The sequence below is a fragment of the Globicephala melas genome, chromosome X (genome assembly GCF_963455315.2).
Source record: "Globicephala melas chromosome X, mGloMel1.2, whole genome shotgun sequence".
NCBI classification, from domain to species: domain Eukaryota; kingdom Metazoa; phylum Chordata; class Mammalia; order Artiodactyla; family Delphinidae; genus Globicephala; species Globicephala melas.
Window position 1 is genome coordinate 119,285,323 of NC_083335.1, and position 20,639 is coordinate 119,305,961.

Below are 20,639 nucleotides of genomic sequence, written 5' to 3' on the forward strand. Positions count from 1 at the left end.
CAGTAGTTGCAGCACGCAGACTCAGTGGTTGTGGCTCGCAGGCTCTAGAGCACAGACTCAGTAGTTGTGACGCACGGGCTTCGTTGCTCCGTGGCATGGGGGATCTTCCTGGGCCAGGGCTCGAACCCGTGTCCCCTGCATTGGCAGGCGGATTCTCAACCACTGCGCCACCAGGGAAGTCCAGAATTTCTTATTTAGGCCACAAACTTCACATTACAGAGGAGGTGTTTCCTCTTGTTATTTTAGCTAAAGACCTTTATGTGATGAGATTAAGAGAGATATGAACAAATGTGAGGTTTTAAAATATATATTATGAAATAAAATGTACCAACATTTGGAACACCTCCAGATGACCCATGCATGATATTGCAAGATCCTAAGTGGATAAAGGATCCGTCTGAAGTTCAAGATAAAGCTGTGGATTCTAACTTTATAGAGTACAGAATTCATTGATTGGTATCCAGATTCCATGCTGAAATCATGGAACCTTAAAGAAACTACCAATTATCAAGTTTTGGTGTGGCATCAAAGAAGAATGTCAATTGTGTGAAAACCCTATTAAAATATTCCCCTCTTTTCTAACTACCCATCTGGGGGAGGCCAGATTTTCTTTACCCATTTCAACCTAAACTATTATTGCAACAGAACAAATGTAGAAGTAAATATGAGAAATTAGTCATCTTCTATTAAGCGAGATATGAAGGAGATGTACAAGTGTGTAAATTAATGCTACTCTTTCCCTCTCCCCCAGCTTTTGTTTGGGAAAATAAATTTATTTTTCTGTAAAAATATGTTATTTATACAAAATGGAATGGGTTTATTATTGTTATCTTTAAACTTATTAAATGAATAAATATCAAAATTTTTCAGTTTTAGGGGCTTCCCTGGTGGCGCAGTGGTTGAGAATCTGCCTGCCGATGCAGGGGACACGGGTTCGTGCCCCGGTCCGGGAAGATCCCACATGCCACAGAGCAGCTGGGCCCGTGAGCCATGGCCGCTGGGCCTGCGCGTCTGGAGCCTGTGCTCTGCAACGGGAGAGGCCACAGCAGTGAGAGGCCCACGTACCGCAAAAAAAATTTCAGTTTTAATTTCTAATACAGAAAATATGGATACTTATAAACAAATATGTAAAAATTTCAGTTTTAAATTTGAATATAAAAAACAGATATTTATAGATAAATATCTAACATTTTCAGTTTTAATTTCTAATACAGAAAATATGTTTCTTTAAAACCTACATAAGCAAAAGTTCTTTGGGTTTCTCACTAGTCTTTCAGAGTGTCGGGAATCCAGTGACCAAACTGCTTGAGGATTTCTGCCATGTGGTATAAATTAGGATGCTTTTATGCTGAAGTAGCAGAAAGTCCATCTCAAAATAGCTAACACTATAAAGGCAGTATCTTGTAAGGGGACTTACTGAGGTTTAGGGCGTCTGGATTGGGGATAATTTGAGGATTTAATGGTGTTCTCTCATGGTTCACCGGGTATTAACCAGTTTCACTCCTGGCAGAAAATGGCTCTGTAGCTCCAGCCATCACAGCCCCACCCACTAATATCTGCAGGCCCAATTAAGGCCATTTCCTCTTTTGAGAGTGAAGACCTCTTTCCAGAAGCCAGCCGCTAACCCCGCCTCCTTCCTCACTCACACACAATGGGCCACACAGCCCCTCGCTGAAACTGGGACGCATATATCCTGGATTTATGCATCCCAATCCAGTTCTGTTACAAACAAATAACAGAAAAATGAATGGCGGTTGAGTGGTTACCAGTAGCACGTGACGTAAATGCTTTGCTTTCTGTTTTCTTGCGGTTGTGGTCCTTTATATCTTGCTAGGTTAATGTGTACAGATAAAATACAGATATATAAGGACTTCCCTGGCAGTCCAGTGGTTAAGACTGCGCCCTTCCAATACAGGGGGCCGTGGGTTCCATCCCTGGCTCGGGAACTAAGATCCCACATGCCGCGTGGCCAAAAAATTAAAAAAGAAACACAAACGCATCTATCATTGCAGCTGGGACGCACACATATATGGACGTATACATACTGCAGACATCTTTTCTCTCCTTCTCGCACTTATCTTTCAAGGTAATTCATAGGATCTTTGTCACAAAAACGTGGCAGGTGACGCAGTTGGCTGGCATCTTCCTCTGGCTCCTGGGCTTGAACTATGTCCGCCGCAGCGCCCTGTAACTTTCCAACAATGTTGCAACCGACGTACCATCGACTCAATTTCTCTGAATGGCTCCCAGGGAGAAGGCAGGGTCACCTTCGCCACGGGCAAACCTCCTTCGTGCGGCACCCCGAGAGGAGACCGCCTTCCGCTGACGGCGCCCACGGCTCACCAGGTGCCCACCCTCCTGGCTTCCTGGAGACCCTCCCCCTCCCCCAGAGGCACCGGCAGCGCCCACGGCAGGATGCCTGCTCTGGGTTTCAAAACGGACCTAACCTTTGCCCAGGCATCTGGGAGGACTGCCTGTGGCTGACGGCCCTCTGTCCTGCTTTCCGGCCTCCAAGGCAGAGCTGGAAGGACCGGGTGGGCGAGTGTGGGGGCAGGGGCTGGGGGCGCGTCTACGGAACTGGGTGCTGGGAGGCGAGGCAACCTGCTCGGGCGTCCTGAGCCTTCTCTTTAAACATCTCTGCAGTTCCCCCCAGCTCCTGTCTGGGTGCAACTTCTTCCCACCCTCTCTAGCCCCTCAGGCTGCCGCCGGTCCCTCCCCACAAAGCCCAAATGCCGGCAATCAGAACCGCGGTTGTCAACCTTGAGGGTGGATGGGGCGGGGAAGGGGGGGGGGCTTGTTAACACAGGGTACGTATGAGAGACTCAGTTTCCTGATGTTCGGGAGACCTGAGAACGCGCATTTCTCAGAATTTCTCAGGGGATGCTGATACCGCTGCCGGTCCAGGGCTGACCCAGGGAAGCAAAAGATGGGAGGGGGGGCGAGCTCGGAGTGAAACACAGCCTGGGGGGGACCAGCGTGGGTGGGTGGGTGGGTGGGAGGCGCTGCTAACTTCTCCCAAGTGTATCAACAGCCTGGCGTTATTTCCCGTCCTCCTGGGGCTTGGGTAGATTTCGGAATTCCTAGGATTCTTCACCAGCGGGAAAGCTTCATGAGATGGTGCGTTCAGGGATGGGGCTGAAGGAATCCGCCTGCGCAGTGTCTGGGTTTCGACTTGGCCTTGAAGGTGCTCACTTTCTCCCCAACCCGGCGAGGACGTGCCGTGATCCACGCCCCCTCCCCCAACCTGACTGTAGCTTGTTAACCCCTCTTCCCCTCTGGGCCAAAGAAATCCCCTCCTCCTCTCAGCGGGCGTCAAAACAGAGACACAATTGTCAAGCTGTCACAAGTGGGGAGGGGGTGCTCCTGGCACCTGGCGGGTGGAGACCTGGGACGCTGCTTCACACCCCACAGGGCACAGGACGCCTCACATCAGAGCCACCCAGCCCCAGATGTCAGTAGTGCTGAGGCTGAGAAACGCTGACTTAGCATCAGAGATTCTATCTTCCATTTACCAATCAACCTCTCTCTCTCTCTCTTATCTATATAACTGTAATTAACCTATCTATTATCTATCATCTATCTGTGTATCTATCCTGTCAATCTATCCACATGTCAATCATCTATCATCTTCCATCATCTCTCTTTCTCCCTCTCTCTCTGGCTGTAGTTCGCAACCAGAGACAATTGTACTCCCCCAGAGACACTTGGCGATGCCTAGGGACGCTTTTACTGTCACAGCTGGTATCTGATGGGTGGAGAGCAGGGAGGCTGCTCCGCCCCCCACAGGGCACAGGACGCGCCCATGACAGCAAAGACTTTGGTCTTTGCTATCTATCTATCTTTGGGTCTATCATCTACCTATCTATTATCTATTATAATTCTATTATCATTTACCTGCTAGATCTGTCATCTATGTATCTCTATCTGTCTATGATTTATCTATCTGTCTGTCTGTCATGATCTATCTGCGATTGTAGTTTGAAACCCTGCATGGCTCTCTCCCCGGGGGCACAGTTAGTGATGTGTGGAGTCGCTTTGTGGGGTGTGGGTACCAGGGATGCTGCTGCACAACCCCAGTGCACAGGACACCCCACATCCGAGAGTCACCCACTTCTGAACGTCCCTGGTCCTGAGGTGGAAATCCTGCTGGCAGGTAACTTCTAACCCAGGGCAAAGGGAAAATTTTAGAATCTCACCACCCCGCAATGTGGACTGAAGGACGCAGACGCTGTCTGGGACGTTTCAAAGGGGACCTCTTGTTGTCGGAACGCTCTGGCGGGTCCTTTTCCCCATATCCCCAGTGTCACACAGGAGCACTGCACCCCTGGGGCAGAAAGAGGCCAGAATGGGACCAAAGGGAATGACCCTGTGGCACGGGTGAGTGGGGACACTTGGCAAACACTGGAGACAACAGTCAGACAAGCACAGAGGCTGGGAACCCGTCCCCTTCCTCTGGAAGCCAGGGGGCCGCTGGGGGCTGAGGAGACCTCGGGGCTCAGAACGGACCCTTCCTGAGACTGTCCGGCTGCGTCAGAAGCACCTGAGCCTCTTTCAGGTTGGCTGGCAGGGGACAGAAACCCAGCACTGTCATATTAAGTAAGAGAAAGACAAATATCATTTGATGTCACTTACATGTGGAATCTACAAAAATGATACAAATGAACTCGTGTACAAGACAGAAACAGTCACAGGTGTAGAAAACAGACTTAGGGTTACCAAAGGGGAAAGGGATGGGGGAGGGATAAATTAGGAGTACGGGAGTAACAGGTACAAACTACTGTACACAGAACAGATAAACAAGGACCTGCTGTATAGCACAAGGAACTATGTTCAGTATCTTGTTAGAACAAGATGGAAAATAAATGGAGGTAGATTCTTTGTATTAATCTTTTATTAAAAAGCAATAGATTCTTTTCTATAATGGAAAAGAATTTTGAAAAGAATATACATGTAACTGAATCACTTTGCTGTATACTAGAAAGTAACACAACATTGTAAATTACCTATACTTCAATTTTAAAAAATGGTTAAGGAAAAAAACAAAACCAAACCCAAACCAGCACTGACTGCAGGAAGAGTCTTCCCCTGGTTGTTACTCATATCCTGATGCTTCCACCAATGGTTCAGAAGCTGCAGGGATTTCAGGGAGACTTCCAGAGGCTCAGTAAGTCCCGCAGACATCTTGCAGCACCCCGATAATAAGTACGTGCACATAGTGCCCAGGGGGCGGGCAGAGGGGTCCGTGCCCTTTTCCTGCTTAGCGACATCAGCCACACTTTCATCGCATACGAGATCTGCATTCTGCAGACAGCGTGATGAGGTGGGGTCCTGCCCTGGCGTTTTCCAGCCGGCCTGGCCCAGCTCTGTCACCTGGACGCGATTTCTGAGATAGCTCTGAGCCCAGCAGGTGCTGAAAACACCTGCGGCATCTGTCCCTCGAGGCCGATGGCTATCCATCCACGTGCTGTGTCTGTGGACAGATGCCCTGAGGCTCTGGGCTCTTGCCTCATCTGTCTCCCCACATGGCACGGGGAATCCCCTTCTTATTCCAAGCCAAGTGAGCCCCGATGGCTTTTACGCCTGCAAAGCCCCCTGTTCCCCATGGGGCATGAACTCCAGCAAAAAGCCCAGACAGAGATCCCAGTCTGCTGGGCGCTGGGTGACATGCACGCCTTACTGCGTCGATCGCTGACGAGGTTTAGCATCGGCTATGTCCTCTCTTAAGATTTTTTCTGTCACTTCTTGAGCTTAAATTGTACCGGTTCCCAAAGTGTGAAGTGTGGAACCCTGAGGGGGCGGGTTCCCCGAGATCAGGACATCCGCGTGGGAAGAACTCCTTTGCCTTTGTTAAAACTATGTGGACGTTTGCACAGACGGTGGAGAAGCAACACGGGGCGGGGGGGCGGGGGGTGAGGCCTTTTGGGGCTATAGTTGGTGTAGTGGAGAGATGACCCCCCTCCCGGGACGCCTTCCACCCACCCCCCCAGGTGACATTTTCAGAGCAGGAAGCCCCGTTACTCAGGAATGTCCATTCCTTCTGTCGATCCGTGTTCCCTGGACCCTTGATCCCGCAGGACATGACAACGTGCTGGATGGGCAAGGTCCAGCAGGTGGGAGAATTCCTGAGATACCGCCTGGTTTCTCGGGCCCCTGGTGCTTACGCGCTCCTATGGCCCCAGCCAGTGGCTGCACCCTCCCTGAGGACAGCATCTGGCCCACTCCTCTCTCCTTCTCTACAACCCGCCGTGGCTCACAGGGTTCAGATGGCGACTCATCCACTCATGCGGGCATGCACTCACACGTGCCTTCATTCATTCCATTCGTCCACTCCTGCATTCACACGTTCATTAATTCACTCACTCATGCGTGCATTCATTCATAAATGTATTCCCTCGTTTATCTACTCCATTCATTCACTCATAGTTCTCTCCCTCCCTGACGCACGTATTCAGCAGCCGAGGTGCCCATCACTCCATCACTCACTCATTGATTTTCAGTTACTCTCTCCTGCGTACACGCACCGTGCACGCTTGCATGCCCCTTTCCTTTGCTCACTGAGCGTTCGTTCAGTAAGATCACGTTTCCAGCGTGGCCTCTGCCCGGGCAGCGCGCCGGCCTTGGGCCCGGCCCGGGAGGCCACTGCAAACGTTTACTTTGGGGCTGGCCGGTTAAAGGTGAGATGTCCGAGCGGAGACGCCTCAGACTCCTGGATTGGGCGGGGAGGGGTCGGGGGGCCGGGGCGGGGCGAGGATGCCCGGCGGCCGCTGCCCCCTCCGGCTCTCCTTCCGGGGCGCCAGGGGCCGGGCACGAGGCGGCGCCGGCCTGGCGTGGGGCTGCGGCGGTCGCGTGGACCAGCGCCCGGGGCTGCAGAGCGGGGGCGGGGGCGGGCTTCCGGAGCGCAGCCCAGCAGGCCGGGCCGAGGCGCTGGGGCGCCGGGGACGCGTGGTGGGCGCAGGGCAGGGGCGCCGGCCCGGGCAGAGGCTGCCGGAGCGCCGCAGGTGCCGGGGCGCAGGGGCCGGGCGGCGCGGAGGCGGCCTGGGCGCAGCGGGGACTTGGCGCTGCAGCTGCCCGAGCGCGGGGGAGGAGCGGGGCGGGGCGCAGGGGTGCGGAAGGCCGGGGGGCGGGGGAGGCGCCGGCGCCAGGCGGAAGCTTCTGGGGCGCAGTGGAGGTGCTGGGCCTGGGGAGGGGCGCGGAGGCGGCCTGGGCGCTCGGGGGGCCTGGGGGCGCGCGAGCTGCCCGAGCGCTGAGGAAGGGCGCGGGTGGGGGGCGCAGTGGTGGTCGCGGGGCGAAGAGTATTCTGCGGGGCGAGGGGCGCCGGGCCAGCCTGGGACACAGGCTGCCCGGGGCGCGGCGAGGTCGCTGGGGACACCCGGGCGGGCAGGGGCCGGGGGACGACGGGGGTGTGGGCAGAGGCAGCCCCGGAGCGCAGAGGGAATATGCGGAGACCGGGGTGGGGAGGGGGTGACCCGGGGGAGGGGCTGTAGGGCGGTGCTGCAGCCCCGGGGGTCTGTCTGGAATGCCGAGCTGTCTCCGCAGGCCCGGAGCTCCGCGCGGATCGCCTAGAGACGACGCCTCCGCCAGGCCCGGCTCGAGGCCGCCCCCGCGCCCAGGCGCACTTGGCCGCCCGGTGCCCACGGCGCGCTGGGCCTCAGACCATGCCGGGTGAGTCGGGAAGACCCCTCGTGCTCAGCCTCCCTGCTCTCCTGGCGCGGCTCAGATTGGCCCGCGCTGGGGGCACCCCCCGCTTTGCGCGCGCAAGGTCGCCCCCAACCCCTCAGCTCCCACGGTGCGCCTTCCCAGTGACCCCCGGGGCTGGAGAGCTTGGTGTCCCTGGGGCAGGTGGAGATGGGGGTCTCAGCAGCTGGGAGGCGGGCGAGGTTTAGTATGGTCAGGGGGCGCTGAGATTTGGTAATTTTCCTTCTGTATAAAAGTAGCCCTTGGAGATTAAATGGGCTGGTTTGTTGGCCAGCGTGGAAACGCGTGGGCGTCTCACGGACGCGGAGACCCGTGGGAGTTCGTGCCCCTATGGCTCTGGGAAGACAGAGCCTGTGGTTCCCCTCCCCCAGCCTCGCCCCTCGAGGTCAGACTGGAGGCAGAACTGGTTATTCCGGTAAAGATCCAGGGTTAATCCCGCAGCGGGGCAGCAGGCCGACCGTGGCCAGATGCTGGGACTTCGGCGAGCCCTGGCCCCCCAGGGCTGCAATTCGGTCCTGTCTGCCTTCTCTTGGGTCTGGAGTGGACATCCGATTTGGGCAGTAGACTTCCAAAGCGTAGAAACGTGATGATGGAGAAGTTCCCTGGGGATCCAGTGGTTGGGACTCCGTGCTTCCAATGCAGGGAACACGGGTTCCATACCTGGTGGGAGAACTAAGATCCCACATGCTGCGACATGGCCAAAAAAAAAAAAAAGCTCCCAAGAAATGTGGTGATGAAACATAACCTCCACCCATGGGAAAGGTGCCCGTCCCGTTTTTATCATGAAGACACCCCGTGCTTGCACCAGTCCGGGCCTGAACATGCATGAGCGCATTTTTCAGGGAAAAAAAAATCTGGTTACTTATTATTCAGAGGAGCGATTTGGTAATTCAGGGAGCGGTTTCCATGCTTCTGTACCTCCTCTGTGCCTTAGAGAGGAGAATTGTTGGGGCAGAAAAGGCAGATATCCTGCCGTGTGCTGCGGTGTGCTGTCAGATTCTTGCAGAGAAGCAGAAAAGTCTGTGTGTTCCAGGCGGCGGTTTGGAGCTCTGCAGAGTGAAAAACACATTTTCTGCCAACCCGCTGGGGTCAATATAATGGTAGCATTCAGGAGGGTCGTTCGGACACATCGGCCACGGAATGTGCTAGAAAGAGCCCATCTGGGTGTTCAGCACTTTGCAGGGAACAAAAAACAGCATTGAGTATAAGAGGAGGGGCAGAGGAGGAAGTCGGGATGTTATTTCGGGGGAGGGTCCGGGGGTGGGTTGTAAGGGGGGTGGGGTAGAGGAAGGCGAGGAAGAGAAGTAAACATTTCTCCCAGACCTGTTATAAAACTGTCAGCCACCGCCGTCTTCAGGATGAACTCGGTTTTGCGGCATTCTTTTTTCCCCCCAACCTGGGGCTGGAGGACAGCCACCCGTTCTATTTCTGTTTTCCCACCCTGCACGCATGCCAAAAGTCCCCTCCCCAGCGCCCTGCCTGGTGGAAACAAAGCCTTTCAATGCAGGAGGCTTGGATAATTGTGCCGTGTTTTTTTGATGCCACGCCCAAACCTGACAGATGGGAGTTTCTTAGAGGTAAGGTGGTGTTGGAATCTGCAGACTTGTCCATGAAGTTTTCAGCCTTTGTGACATTGACGTCCACTGGTCTGCCTTTGCACTTGAGATGGAGATCTTATCCAGCCATGATTTTGCACCATCATGCCCCGGCCCCTGGGGGCTGGCCTTTGGAGTCATGTGTCTTTGACCTAGAACGTGACGTTGAGTCTTGGGGTCGCTGGAGAAAGGGGGTCTTCTCTCCACTGGGGCTGTCTTGTCATCCTGTTAGCAGAAGCCATAATCCCTCCCCCTAGCAAAGGGAGAGTCCAGTAGTTCCGTAAAACCTACTCTGCAGACCCAGCCCTGTCTGTCTCCTCCCCGAGAATCGGAAGCTCTGGACAGTTGCCCGTCGCTGCTGCCTGGTCCCACTGTAGCCCACCTGCCCCATGCCTCAGGCATCTGGGTCCCCAGAGACCTCCCAGATGATGTGGCTCTGTCTATAGGTAGAGATAGGTGATAGATATAGAGAAATAGATAGGTGATAGGTGAATGATAAACAGTTGGATAGACAGACGTTGGATAATGATAGATGGGTAGAAAAATGGCTGGATGGGTGGACATCTAGACAGATATCTTTTGGGCTGCAGACTTGAGTTCTGAGGTTTGCTGTCGTTACTACTCAGCCCACAGTGGAAATGCCAGGAATTCTCATTCCATCTTAATACAGGATAATGTGTAGACAGGAGCTGTTGGAACAGGCACACTTGGGCGTTTACCCCAGTGGAATGTCAAGGGTACGATGCCAGCTGCAGGAAAACCGGCTCCAGAAGCTTGGGTCCTGGTGTTCTGTTTGGCGTGATGGTGCCTTTGGGCCGTGCTCTGGGCAGGGCACGGTGGCTGGAGGGGAAGACCGTCTGGTCTTTGAGAACTGAGCTGTGTGTGTTCCAGCCGTGGGCTGTGAATTTTAATTTCTGTCGACAGCAGGGGAGCCAAGGCCTGGATTTCTGGATCCCTTTGTTTTTATCCTGGCAACCAGCTCCTGGGGGTCCCAGACTCACACTGCTTCAAAGTCCCCGTTAAAGTCAATGTCACGAGTTCCCACTTAGATTCAAAACTGCCATAAATCGGATTGGCCGTCTGAGTTTCTGCCTCTGCTGCGGAGACATTAGGAAACTGAGGGCCTTTTGGTTAATGAGACAATATATTTTCCCTTCTCCCATCTCCTCGGCCTCATATATCCTTGAGTTGAAGTCTTTCCAACAAGTGGGTTGTGTGGAATTTAATTAATGGCTTTGGCCATTCCTTCTGAGAGCCCAGTTCTTTTGAGCTGGGTGGGAGTCCTCACGGTGACTCAGAAACTCCAAAGCTCTGTTTCCACCTGTTGCTTTGTGTTCGCCCAAGACCCACCTATTTTGGGTGAGTTTTTGAGACTTGAATGCAGAATCACATAAGGGGTCTGAGCTATGCCCATTTGCCGTGTGGCAGCACCAGGAAGGATTTTTTAAATTGAAGTCTGGACGATTTACAACGTTGTGTTGATTTCAGGTGTACAGCAAAGTGATTCAGTTATACGTATGTATCTATATTATTTCGACTCGTTTCCCTGATAGGTTATTACAAGATAATGAATATGGTTCCCTGTGCTATACAAGTAGGGCCTCATGTTTATTTTATATACAGTAGTTTGTATCTGTTAATCTGAACCAGGGACTTTTAATGATGCTCCTCTTGGCTTTGTCTCACTCGTGTTTAGGGTTTCCTCTTTTCCTGTGTGTTTTTTTTCTTTTTCTTGTTTTGAAGAAGAATTGTTTTGCTTTATTTTGAAACAAAAGGATGCATGTGAAATGTCCTTGATGCGTATCTTAGAACAGCGAACAGTTATTGAGTTAGAGTTGTGAAGCTTGAGAGAATTGGAGGTGACCCTCAGCCCCGCCGTCCCATGAGACCCGTCGAAAACATAACCCTGTTGTTTTTGTCTGTGTCCACAGTGTCTGACCAAGCGTTTGTCACGCTGGCTACCAATGACGTCTACTGCCAGGGGGCCCTGGTGCTGGGGCAATCATTGCGGGACCACAGGGCCACCAGGAGGCTGGTGGTGCTGGTCACCCCTCAGGTGTCCAACCTGCTCAGGTAAGACTCAGACACACACCTGGTCCTTCCTCCTGAAGACGCAGGTCCCAGCCATGGTTCGTGGGCCCGGACCACCGGCTGTCCTGGGGGGCCTCAGACACTTGCACATTGCCCTCCGGTCGTTGTTAAAGGAGGAAGCTCTGCCAGGGGTGTGGCCAACTTCAGAATCCTTGTAGACAACACGCTGTGTGGGGACCGTGTCTTGTCTCAACTACGGAAACTCAGATGCCAGTTATCTTGCGGGGGGAGAGGGCAACTTTGAGAAGCAACTGTCCTAAGCTAAGTTAAAGATTTTTTTTTTTACGTTTTTATTGAAATATAGTTGAATTACAATGTTGTATTATTTTCAGGTGTACAGGAAAGTGATTCAGTTATATGTACATACGTATATATTCTTTTTCAGATTGTTTTCCCTTATAGGTTATTACAGGATATTGAGTAGAGTTCCCTGTGCTCTACAGTAGGTCCTTGTTGGTTATCTAGTCTATATATAGTAGTGTGTATCTCTTAATCCCCAATTCCCAATTTATCCCTCCCCCCTTCCTTCTTTGGTAACCATAAGTTTGTTCTCCATGTCTGCGCGTCTGTTTCTGTTTTGTACATAAGTTCATTTGTATCATATTTTACATTCCACGTACAAATGCTATCGTATGTTATATGTCTTTCTCTGACGTACTTCACTTAGTGTGACCATCTCTAGGTCCATCCATGTTGCTGCAAATGGCATCCTTTCATCCTTTGTTATGGCTGAGTAATATTCCATTGTATACATGTACCACATCTTCTTTATCCATTCATCTGTCCACGGACATTTAGGTAACTTCCACGTCTTGACTGCTGTGAGCAGTGCTGCTGTGAACATTGGGGGGGGGGGTGCATGTTTCTTTTTGAATTAGAGTTTTTTCCGGATATATGCCCAGGAGTGGGATTGCTGGATCATAAGGTAGCTCTGTTTTTAGTTTTGTAAGGAACCTCCACACTGTTTTCCACAGTGGCTGGATGCGACTTAAATTTTAAACTTAAATACTACGTGGAACACTTTGCTGATAAAATTGAAAGCAGGAAGTACTTGATCCTTCTAGGGAAATTCAGATGGTCCACATGACACCAGAGGAAGTGAAGCCCTTCTGCTGACCAGTAACGGTGGGAGAAATGGAGGATGTTATCAAAGGCTCATCTGGGGGAAGGACCTGGGCCTGGGCAATTGTAAGGGATGTTCTGTAAAACTGGGCACAATAAATTAATTTCCATGCAAGAAGAACTATGTGAGAGCCTAGGGGGAAAAAATCAATGTGTTCCTTTATTTTAAGACACTGTGGTAACCTTGATACGGAAACTTGATTTACAGATTTGATTGTGTTTCCATATAGATGAGAAAAGCCCCCCAGTACAGATTATCAACAAGGCAACTCTAGGCCTGGAGTAGAGAAATAAATGATGCTGGATAAACAACAGGGTCCTACTGTATAGAACAGGGAACTATATTCAGTATCCTGTGATGAACCGTCACGGGAAAGAATATGAAAAAGAATGTATACGTATGTATAACTGTGTCACTGCTATACAGCAGAAAGTAACACAACATTGTAAATCAACTGTACTTCGATAAAATAAAGAAGACAAAAAAAGAAAGAAATGATGCTTGCTGTAAGAAAGCAAGGATAGTTCATTGTATAAAAATCTATCATTGGGCTTCCCTGGTGGTGCAGTGGTTGAGAGTCCGCCTGCCGATGCAGGGGACACGGGTTCGTGCGCTGGTCCGGGAGGATCCCACATGCCGCGGAGCGGCTGGGCCCGTGAGCCATGGCTGCTGAGCCTGCGCGTCCGGAACCTGTGCTCCGCAACGGGAGAGGCCACAGCAGTGAGAGGCCTGTGTACCGCAAAAAAAAAAAAAGAAAAAAAATCTATCATTGTAATTCATCACATCGCTGTATCAGAGAAAGGCAATGATGTGATCCTTTTATATAAAAGTTGAACACATACCCACATGATTTCCAGGTAGATTTTGAAGATAAAGGTAAAATTTAAAGTGTAGGAAAATCTTAGAAGTCGAGATCTTGGCATGACTGACATCTGGGGCTGGATGACCCTTGGATGCGGGGCGTCCTGTGCCCTGTGGGGTGTGTAGCAGCCTCCCTGGTCTCCACCCACCAGGTGCCAGGAGCACCGCCCCCCCCGCGCCAACCCTCCTTGCCTTTGTGATAACGAAAAACGTCTCCAGATACTGACATAGTTGACTGCTTCACGTGTCTGCCATTTTTAATTACACAAAACAAAGGGTACCAGAACTGCTGTTTGTCAAATGTATTTGTGTAAACGTAAAAGGTAAAACAAGCCAATTAGGGAGCCCATTTACAAAATTTATAACGAGGAGAGGATGTTGTCCATAGAATAATGAAGGAACTCTTCCAATTGATAAGCAGAGATGGATGGATGGATACAACCAGGGTAGACGGCATGACCAAGGGATACGTACTCTGTCTTCACAGACATTGAAGTCCTGTCACATCAAACAGCTCAGTGATACGTATGACGCGTCAGGCTGGCAAATGTGTTTTTAAACGTCGGTGTTTTGGGAGGGGGGGCGTGCACAGACCTCAGTCATTGACATTAAGTGTTGTCATTAGTCTTTAACCAAATTGGCCGTCACCCATTCTCCCAATAGTGTTTCAGATGAATGGATGCTCGAGGTGTATTTCTTCTTGTCTAAGATGATTCCTGCAGGCCCCAAAGAGAAAGAAAAGAGAAGAAAATACATTTGTGTGCAGCGGACGTTTCCCTGTGCCCGGGCCGCTGGGTCTTCAGAGTCAGACCAAGGGCTGCAGTGGAACCAGCGTTGGGAACGGTGACCCTGGGGGTAGCCACGCATCCTTGGGGGGACCTCTTTGTGGTCCCATCATCATCTCCTGAATCATGGTGTGCGTGGAACAGTTACATAGAACTGATAAAGCAAAAAAAAACCAGACATGTCTGTTCTCTGCTAGATTCCTATCTCCTCAGCTGTCCAAAGCTGTCAGCACGTTTTTTCAGTCTTTCAGTCTACTCATGATGAACTGTAAAATATTCAGGGACAGTGTCACAGAAAGACTGGGAAAGGCTCACTGAGGCAGACCTAGTTGCACTGTTGTAGGACCAGTTATGTATTTTGTGGTCGTTGGTAGGGTTGAGGAACGGTGCTCTGTGATGCAGTCAGGGCAGTAGGACATAAACAGTGACCTGTGACTCCAAATGACCAGGGGGCGGTGTTCAAGAGACTGCCATTCCTCCAGGCTGTGTGGTACATCCATGGCTGGGGGAGTCTTTCTGCAGGGAAGGGGACCCAGTAGCATGTGCTTGTAGGTTCACACAAATTGCATTCTTGAAACTTAATTCTCCCTCCAGGAATTTAAGTTAAGGAGGCAAGGAGAGCTGAACAAAAGCCTATAAGGACATAGGTGCTACTTGTAGTAACGTAGAATGACATTTCTTGGCCCTCTACCTCCCTCTTTATACAATCTTGAGGATGCCATAAATGCCATAAATAACTGGGTAAAAAGCAGGAGGAAATTGGTGATGGCGTGGTATCTTCTTAGAAAGTTACTTTGAATACTGTGCAACGTGAAAGCACAAATGTAGAGTAGAAGTGGAAAAGCTACTAAGGAATAGAAAAGATAGACTCAGAAGCTCCAGCATCTGTCAAGAGTGGGAGTTTCAGAAAGGACAGGAGTGGAGAGAAGGGATTCAAGGAACTACTTCAGCTCTGAGGAAGGATTTTAGATTGTGGGTGTTCCCTGAGCACTGAGCAGAATGAATGAAGGAAACCCAAGTGTTGATGATACAGAAGGTACCATTTCAGAGCACGAAGAAAGAAGAAAAAGTACTAAAGGCATTTCAGGTCTCAGCCTGGTTGAGACAGCTGATGCCTCAAAGCTCTTAGACTACCTAATTTTGAAATGAAATGTCTGTATTCAGCTAAATGCAGTTTGAAAGCAAAATCAAGATGTTTCAGATATGCAGAAGCTGAGCCGTTTTACCCCTCAACGACCTTTGAGAAAAAATTACTTGAGGATATACTCAAGCACAATGAAATGTGAATCCAAGAAAGAAGAAATAGAATGTAAGAAGCTGTGCAAAACAAATAAACCAGTAATATTGAGAGTTAATTGGGAATGTATTGGTGAATAATTACGAAAACCTGGAATTAACAGTCCCCATGGGAGGTGGTTGGGGGTTAAAAGAGGAGGGAGACAGGTGAACGTACGCTAATATTCCTGTCTTGTCTGGGGCGAAGTTATAGATGATAACTGTTGTTACATTTGATAGGAAATAGTAAGGTTAAATAGATGCGTTGAGGGTTTAAGGGTGGCAACCACCAGAGGACTAGAAAGGGTATAAACAAAAAACACAAGGGAGAGAAAAAAATCGAAACCAAGCAATGAAAAGTAGGAAAGAATTACAAAGAAGAAAGTACCTTTTTCAGTGCATGATATTACGGAGTGTGTGATGTCTTGGTACTGGTGACATTAACCTTGGTCTCCTTTGGGGTATCTCTACTGTAAAATCATTATTTTTGTCTTTGTAATTGATAAATATCTTGGGAGAGGTACTTTTAGACTATGAAAACATGCTGTTTCTCCTCAAAACCTTTACTCATTGCTTTTAGGGTTCATCCATGAATTTTGTCTGCAACACTTAACCACTGTGATGTTCATCTAATGGTGATTTTTCTCTTTCCATCATTCCTTCTACATTTATTACTTGGAATTCTTCTGGGAGGAAGAGCTACCCCTTTTACCCCATTTACTTATGTATTCACTTGTGATATCAGTGTGGATCCGTGAATATTCATGTTATACTTTAGGTTTTGTTGTTGTTGTTTTTGCGGTACACGGGCCTGTCACTGTTGCAGCCTCTCCCGTTGCGGAGCGGAGGCTTCGGACGCGCAGGCTCAGCGGCCATGGCTCACGGGCCCAGCCGCTCCGTGGCATGTGGGATCTTCCCGGGCCGGGGCACGAACCCGTGTCCCCTTCATCGGCAGGCGGACTCTCAACCACTGCGCCACCAGGGAAGCCCTAGGTTTGTTTTTGTTTTCTTGCCCAAATTGCGTCAGCTTTGGCTCCTGGGACCTCCTCCTGACTGACTTACTGTATCCTTTTGACATGCCCCTATCCTTTTTCTAGCACCTTCTTAATTTTCTGTCATCGCAAAGATATTCCAGGCAATGATGAAGTAGAATTCAAGCAAAAAAATTTTTAATGGAACAGAGGCACATTTCATTTTGATGAAATGTACATTCTTTCAAAATTTGAGTCTCAAAACTTGTATGCAACGAGCGATGTAGGTTTTGAATATGTAAAGTAAAAACTGATGGAGAGCTTCTGTTGGTTTCTACCTCCTCAGCCTTCCCTTCTCACTGCCCCTGCACTTTGGAAAGAGAAAGTACCTTCCTAAGAGATGACCCGAATCAGTCTGTGTTAGGACAGTTTAATATGTCTTGCTTTTCACGTTTGCCTAAGTTTTAAGCATGAATGGAACGTGGGCAAAGCCACGAGACCCACATGGAGACAATAAAGCCTGGTATGCAGACTGCAGCAGCAAAGGGACAGCACGTCTCGTGTTAGAAGGTGGGCTGTTCTCCTGGGATTTGGCATGTCTTTTCCAGGGTGATCCTCTCGAGGGTGTTTGATGAGGTCATCGAGGTGAACCTGATAGACAGTGTAGACTACATCCACCTGGCCTTTCTGAAGAGACCTGAGCTCGGAGTCACCCTCACCAAGCTTCACTGTTGGACACTCACCCATTATAGCAAGTGCGTCTTCCTGGATGCAGATACCCTGGTGAGTACAAGGGAGGGCAAGGACCAGACCCTCCACCTGTTGAGGAACCCCCGACAAAGACCATGCTGCTCCCTCCTTAAGCAAGCTGCTAGCTTGTGCCGGTGGGTCCCCACCAGGTAACGTCCATCACTATCACCAACATCGTTTAGTCGATCAACATCAGATAGAACACACCTACTGCAGTGGACCCTGCTGAGTATACTGGGATGCTTGAAGGCATGTTCCTTCCCGAGGAGGGGTTTGTAATCACATTATTTTATCTACACAGGGTAAAATATTAGAGAAGTATTCTTTCTTGATTGTAAATTAGAGAGTCCTGTAGGGACTGGTACACCTGGCTTCTGAAGCTGTGGTATCCCCCATTGTCATTTGGGGTAGTTGCCGTTGGTGTAGGAGCCCAGGATGGGCACGTTCATGAACAGCCATTGGAGAGTCGAAATGTAAAATGAGGTTGGAGTGTCAGAGATACATGCGAGCTTGTCTTGGTTGTGCAAAAGCAGCTCTGTAGGAAAACGGGGGTGGAGAGGAAAATAATAAGTGCGTAATCAGAGTAATTTCTTTCCCAAACAGCACAGTTCAGAAAGCCGGTAGGTGTTGGAGAGAACTGCTGTTGGTGGTCAAGCTCTCGAAGACAGTGGATTATATGATATTGACTTGCAGACCTCTCTGTTTATGGATTTCCAGTCTTGTAGGTCACATTTGCTAGAGGAAAGAGAATATATACAATTAAGAGCATTTCATGGAGGATCTTAAGAACCTTGAAGTGATAAGTGCATTTCAGTGACGGTGTTACTTCAAACCCTTGAAGTAAACCAGGGAGCAATCTTACACACACACTCTTCTCTTTTGAATATAAGTCTAAAAGAAGAGAGTCAGGGGCTCCCCTGGTGGCTCAGTGGATGGGAGTCCGCCTGCCGATGCAGGGGATGCGGCTTTGTGCCCTGGTCTGGGAAGATCCCACGTGCCGCAGAGCGGCTGGGCCCGTGAGCCATGGCCGCTGGGCCTGCGCGTCCGGAGCCTGTGCTTCACAACGGGAGAGGCCGCAACAGTGAGAGGCCCGCCTACTGCAAAAAAATAAAAAAAAATAAGAGAGTCAGTCAAAAAATTGGGTATAAGTTTCCCATCACTGAACGTTGTCTGGCCCATTGTGAAGTTCCTGTTGCATTTCTCACTTGTGCCCCAGAGGTTAAGAGAAGCGTCGCTGTTCCTGAGTCCAAGCTTGTACTGCTCACCACACGAGACAGGCCAGTAAATTGAGAGACGAGGTGTTGGAGCAAGGAATAATGACTTTATTCGGAAAGCCAGCAGACCGGGAAGATGGTGGACTCGTGTCCCAAAGACCCATCTTCCCTGAGTTAGAATTCAAGCTGCTTTTATGCTAAAAGGGGAGGGGCTGAAGTCCTGCTACTGGTCAGAATATCTTCCTTCTTGCAGCCTTTCACAGGTTGGCCTGATGAGGGTTTCCTGTGAGCGCAAGAGAGGTATTTTAGCTTAACACTCATTGCACCGGAGGCAGGGTTCCCGGAGATGGGCCATTATGTATTGTTTAAGCTTATGGGCAACATCCCTTTGGTGATTAACTTGCAGCAAAAGCAGTAGAATACAAAGGTTAAACTAAGAGAAACAGGTCTAATATGGAGTCAGATTGGTTCTTCCCTGTGAGATCGTACGGGTCCCCCACGCTCTGTTGCTCCAGGTGCTGTCCAATATCGATGAGCTGTTCAGTAGGAGAGAGCTCTCTGCGGCCCCGGATCCCGGATGGCCGGATTGCTTCAATAGCGGGGTGTTTGTCTTCCAACCTTCCCTGGAGACGCATGGCCACTTGCTGCGGCATGCCACGGACCACGGCAGCTTTGACGGTAGGTGAAGGGCAGCTGGACATTTGTGGGAGAGAGTGGGGCCTGAACACATCCCTCTGCCCCACCGACAGCTATAGTCCCCACCACCCCGTATCTGTGAGCGGCAAGTTAAAGTTGGGGATTGAAGAACAAGTGCAGGAAGAGATGAAGATATAAGTAAGTAAGTACACAGTAGAGAGGACCGTTGACAATATCTTCGATGGGTAGAAGGGAGAACTCCTCAGTCCTGATCACATAGGATGTGTGGACAACCTTTCTCTAAAGGGCCCTATAGGCGACTTCCCTGGCGGTCCAGTGGTTAGAACTCCGCACTTCCACTTCAGGGGGCACGGGTTCCATCCCTGGTTGGGGAACTACGATCCCGCAGACCTCACGGCGCAGCCAAAATAAAAAAGGACCAGGTGATTAATGTTTTCAGCATCGTGGGGCGTATCGTCTCTGTGACAGATATTCATCCCTGTCGTTGTAGGGTGAAATCAGCCATTGACAGGACTTAAATGAGCGTGGATGTGTTCCAGTAAAACTTATTTACAAAAATGGGTGCAAGCCTTCGTTGGCCAACCCCGATATAGAATAAAGGGGAGAATGAACTGGAACCAGACAGTTGCCTGAACAGGCGTTAGTACATGGGAAAAATACTAGAATTTTTGTAATGGGAAGGAAAATGGTAGACTATTGAAAAATTGGAATGTAGGTTGGTGCAGCCACTGTGGAAAACGGGATGGAGTTTCCTCAAAAAACTAAAACGAGAACTGCCATATGATCTAGCAATTCCACTTCTGGGCATATATCCAAAAAAACCCCAGAAACGCTAATTTGTAAAGACACGTGCACCCCAGTGTTCATAGCAACACTATTTACAGTAGTCAAGCTTTTGAAGCAACATCAGATGAGTAGATAAAAGAGATGTGGCATATACACAATGGAATATTACTCAGCCATCAAAAAGAATGAAATATTGCCATTTGCAGCAGCATGGATGGACTTGGAGGGCATGATGCTAAATGAAACAAGTCAGACAGAGAAAAACAAATGCTGTATGCTGTATGGTATCACTTATATGTGGATCTAAAAAATACAACAAACTAGTGAATATAACAGAAAAGAAGCAGACTCATAAATACAGAGAACAAATGAGTGTTTATCAGTGGTGATGGGGGGCAGAATAGGGATAGGGGATTAAGAGGTACAAACTATTAGGTATAAAATAAGCTACAGGGACATATTGTACAACACTGGGAACAGAGCCAAGATTTTATAATGTTTATAAATGGAGTATAATGTCTAAAAGATTGTGATCACTGTATTATACACCTGTAACTTACATACTATTGTACAGCAGCTATACCTCAATAAAGACATAATAATAAACATTGATAGAAAAAAGAAAAGAAAAATTCCTTCTAGGTAAGGACGAGGTAACAAAGTTGGCAAAATTGATGGGAACAGCGATTGTCAATACCAGATAGAATTCCCTGGGGAGGGGTGGAGAATTTTGGAGACCGTGTGCGATTTTATTATTAATTGTTTGCACCATCGGTGGAGAATTCTGGAGAGACTATGCACTTTTTATTTTTATTTCATTTTATTTTCTTTGTTTG

The 20,639-nt window shown here is 49.5% G+C and overlaps 1 protein-coding gene across 12 annotated transcripts in view; it reads left to right on the forward strand.

The window, feature by feature from the left end:
* Window positions 1-7,476: 7,476 nt before the first annotated feature.
* Window positions 7,477-20,639, forward strand: part of GYG2 (glycogenin 2) — a 56,922-nt gene continuing 43,759 nt past the window's right edge. For all 12 annotated transcript variants that reach the window (XR_009560786.1, XR_009560788.1, XR_009560789.1 and 9 more), the window contains exons 1-4: window positions 7,477-7,662; window positions 11,222-11,363; window positions 17,005-17,179; window positions 18,876-19,038. Coding sequence is in view for 5 of the 12 variants with exons in the window: in XM_030837289.2 (XP_030693149.1) it covers window positions 7,656-7,662; window positions 11,222-11,363; window positions 17,005-17,179; window positions 18,876-19,038 (487 nt within the window). In the remaining 7 variants the exon portion in view is untranslated. The remainder of the gene's footprint in view (window positions 7,663-11,221; window positions 11,364-17,004; window positions 17,180-18,875; window positions 19,039-20,639) is intronic.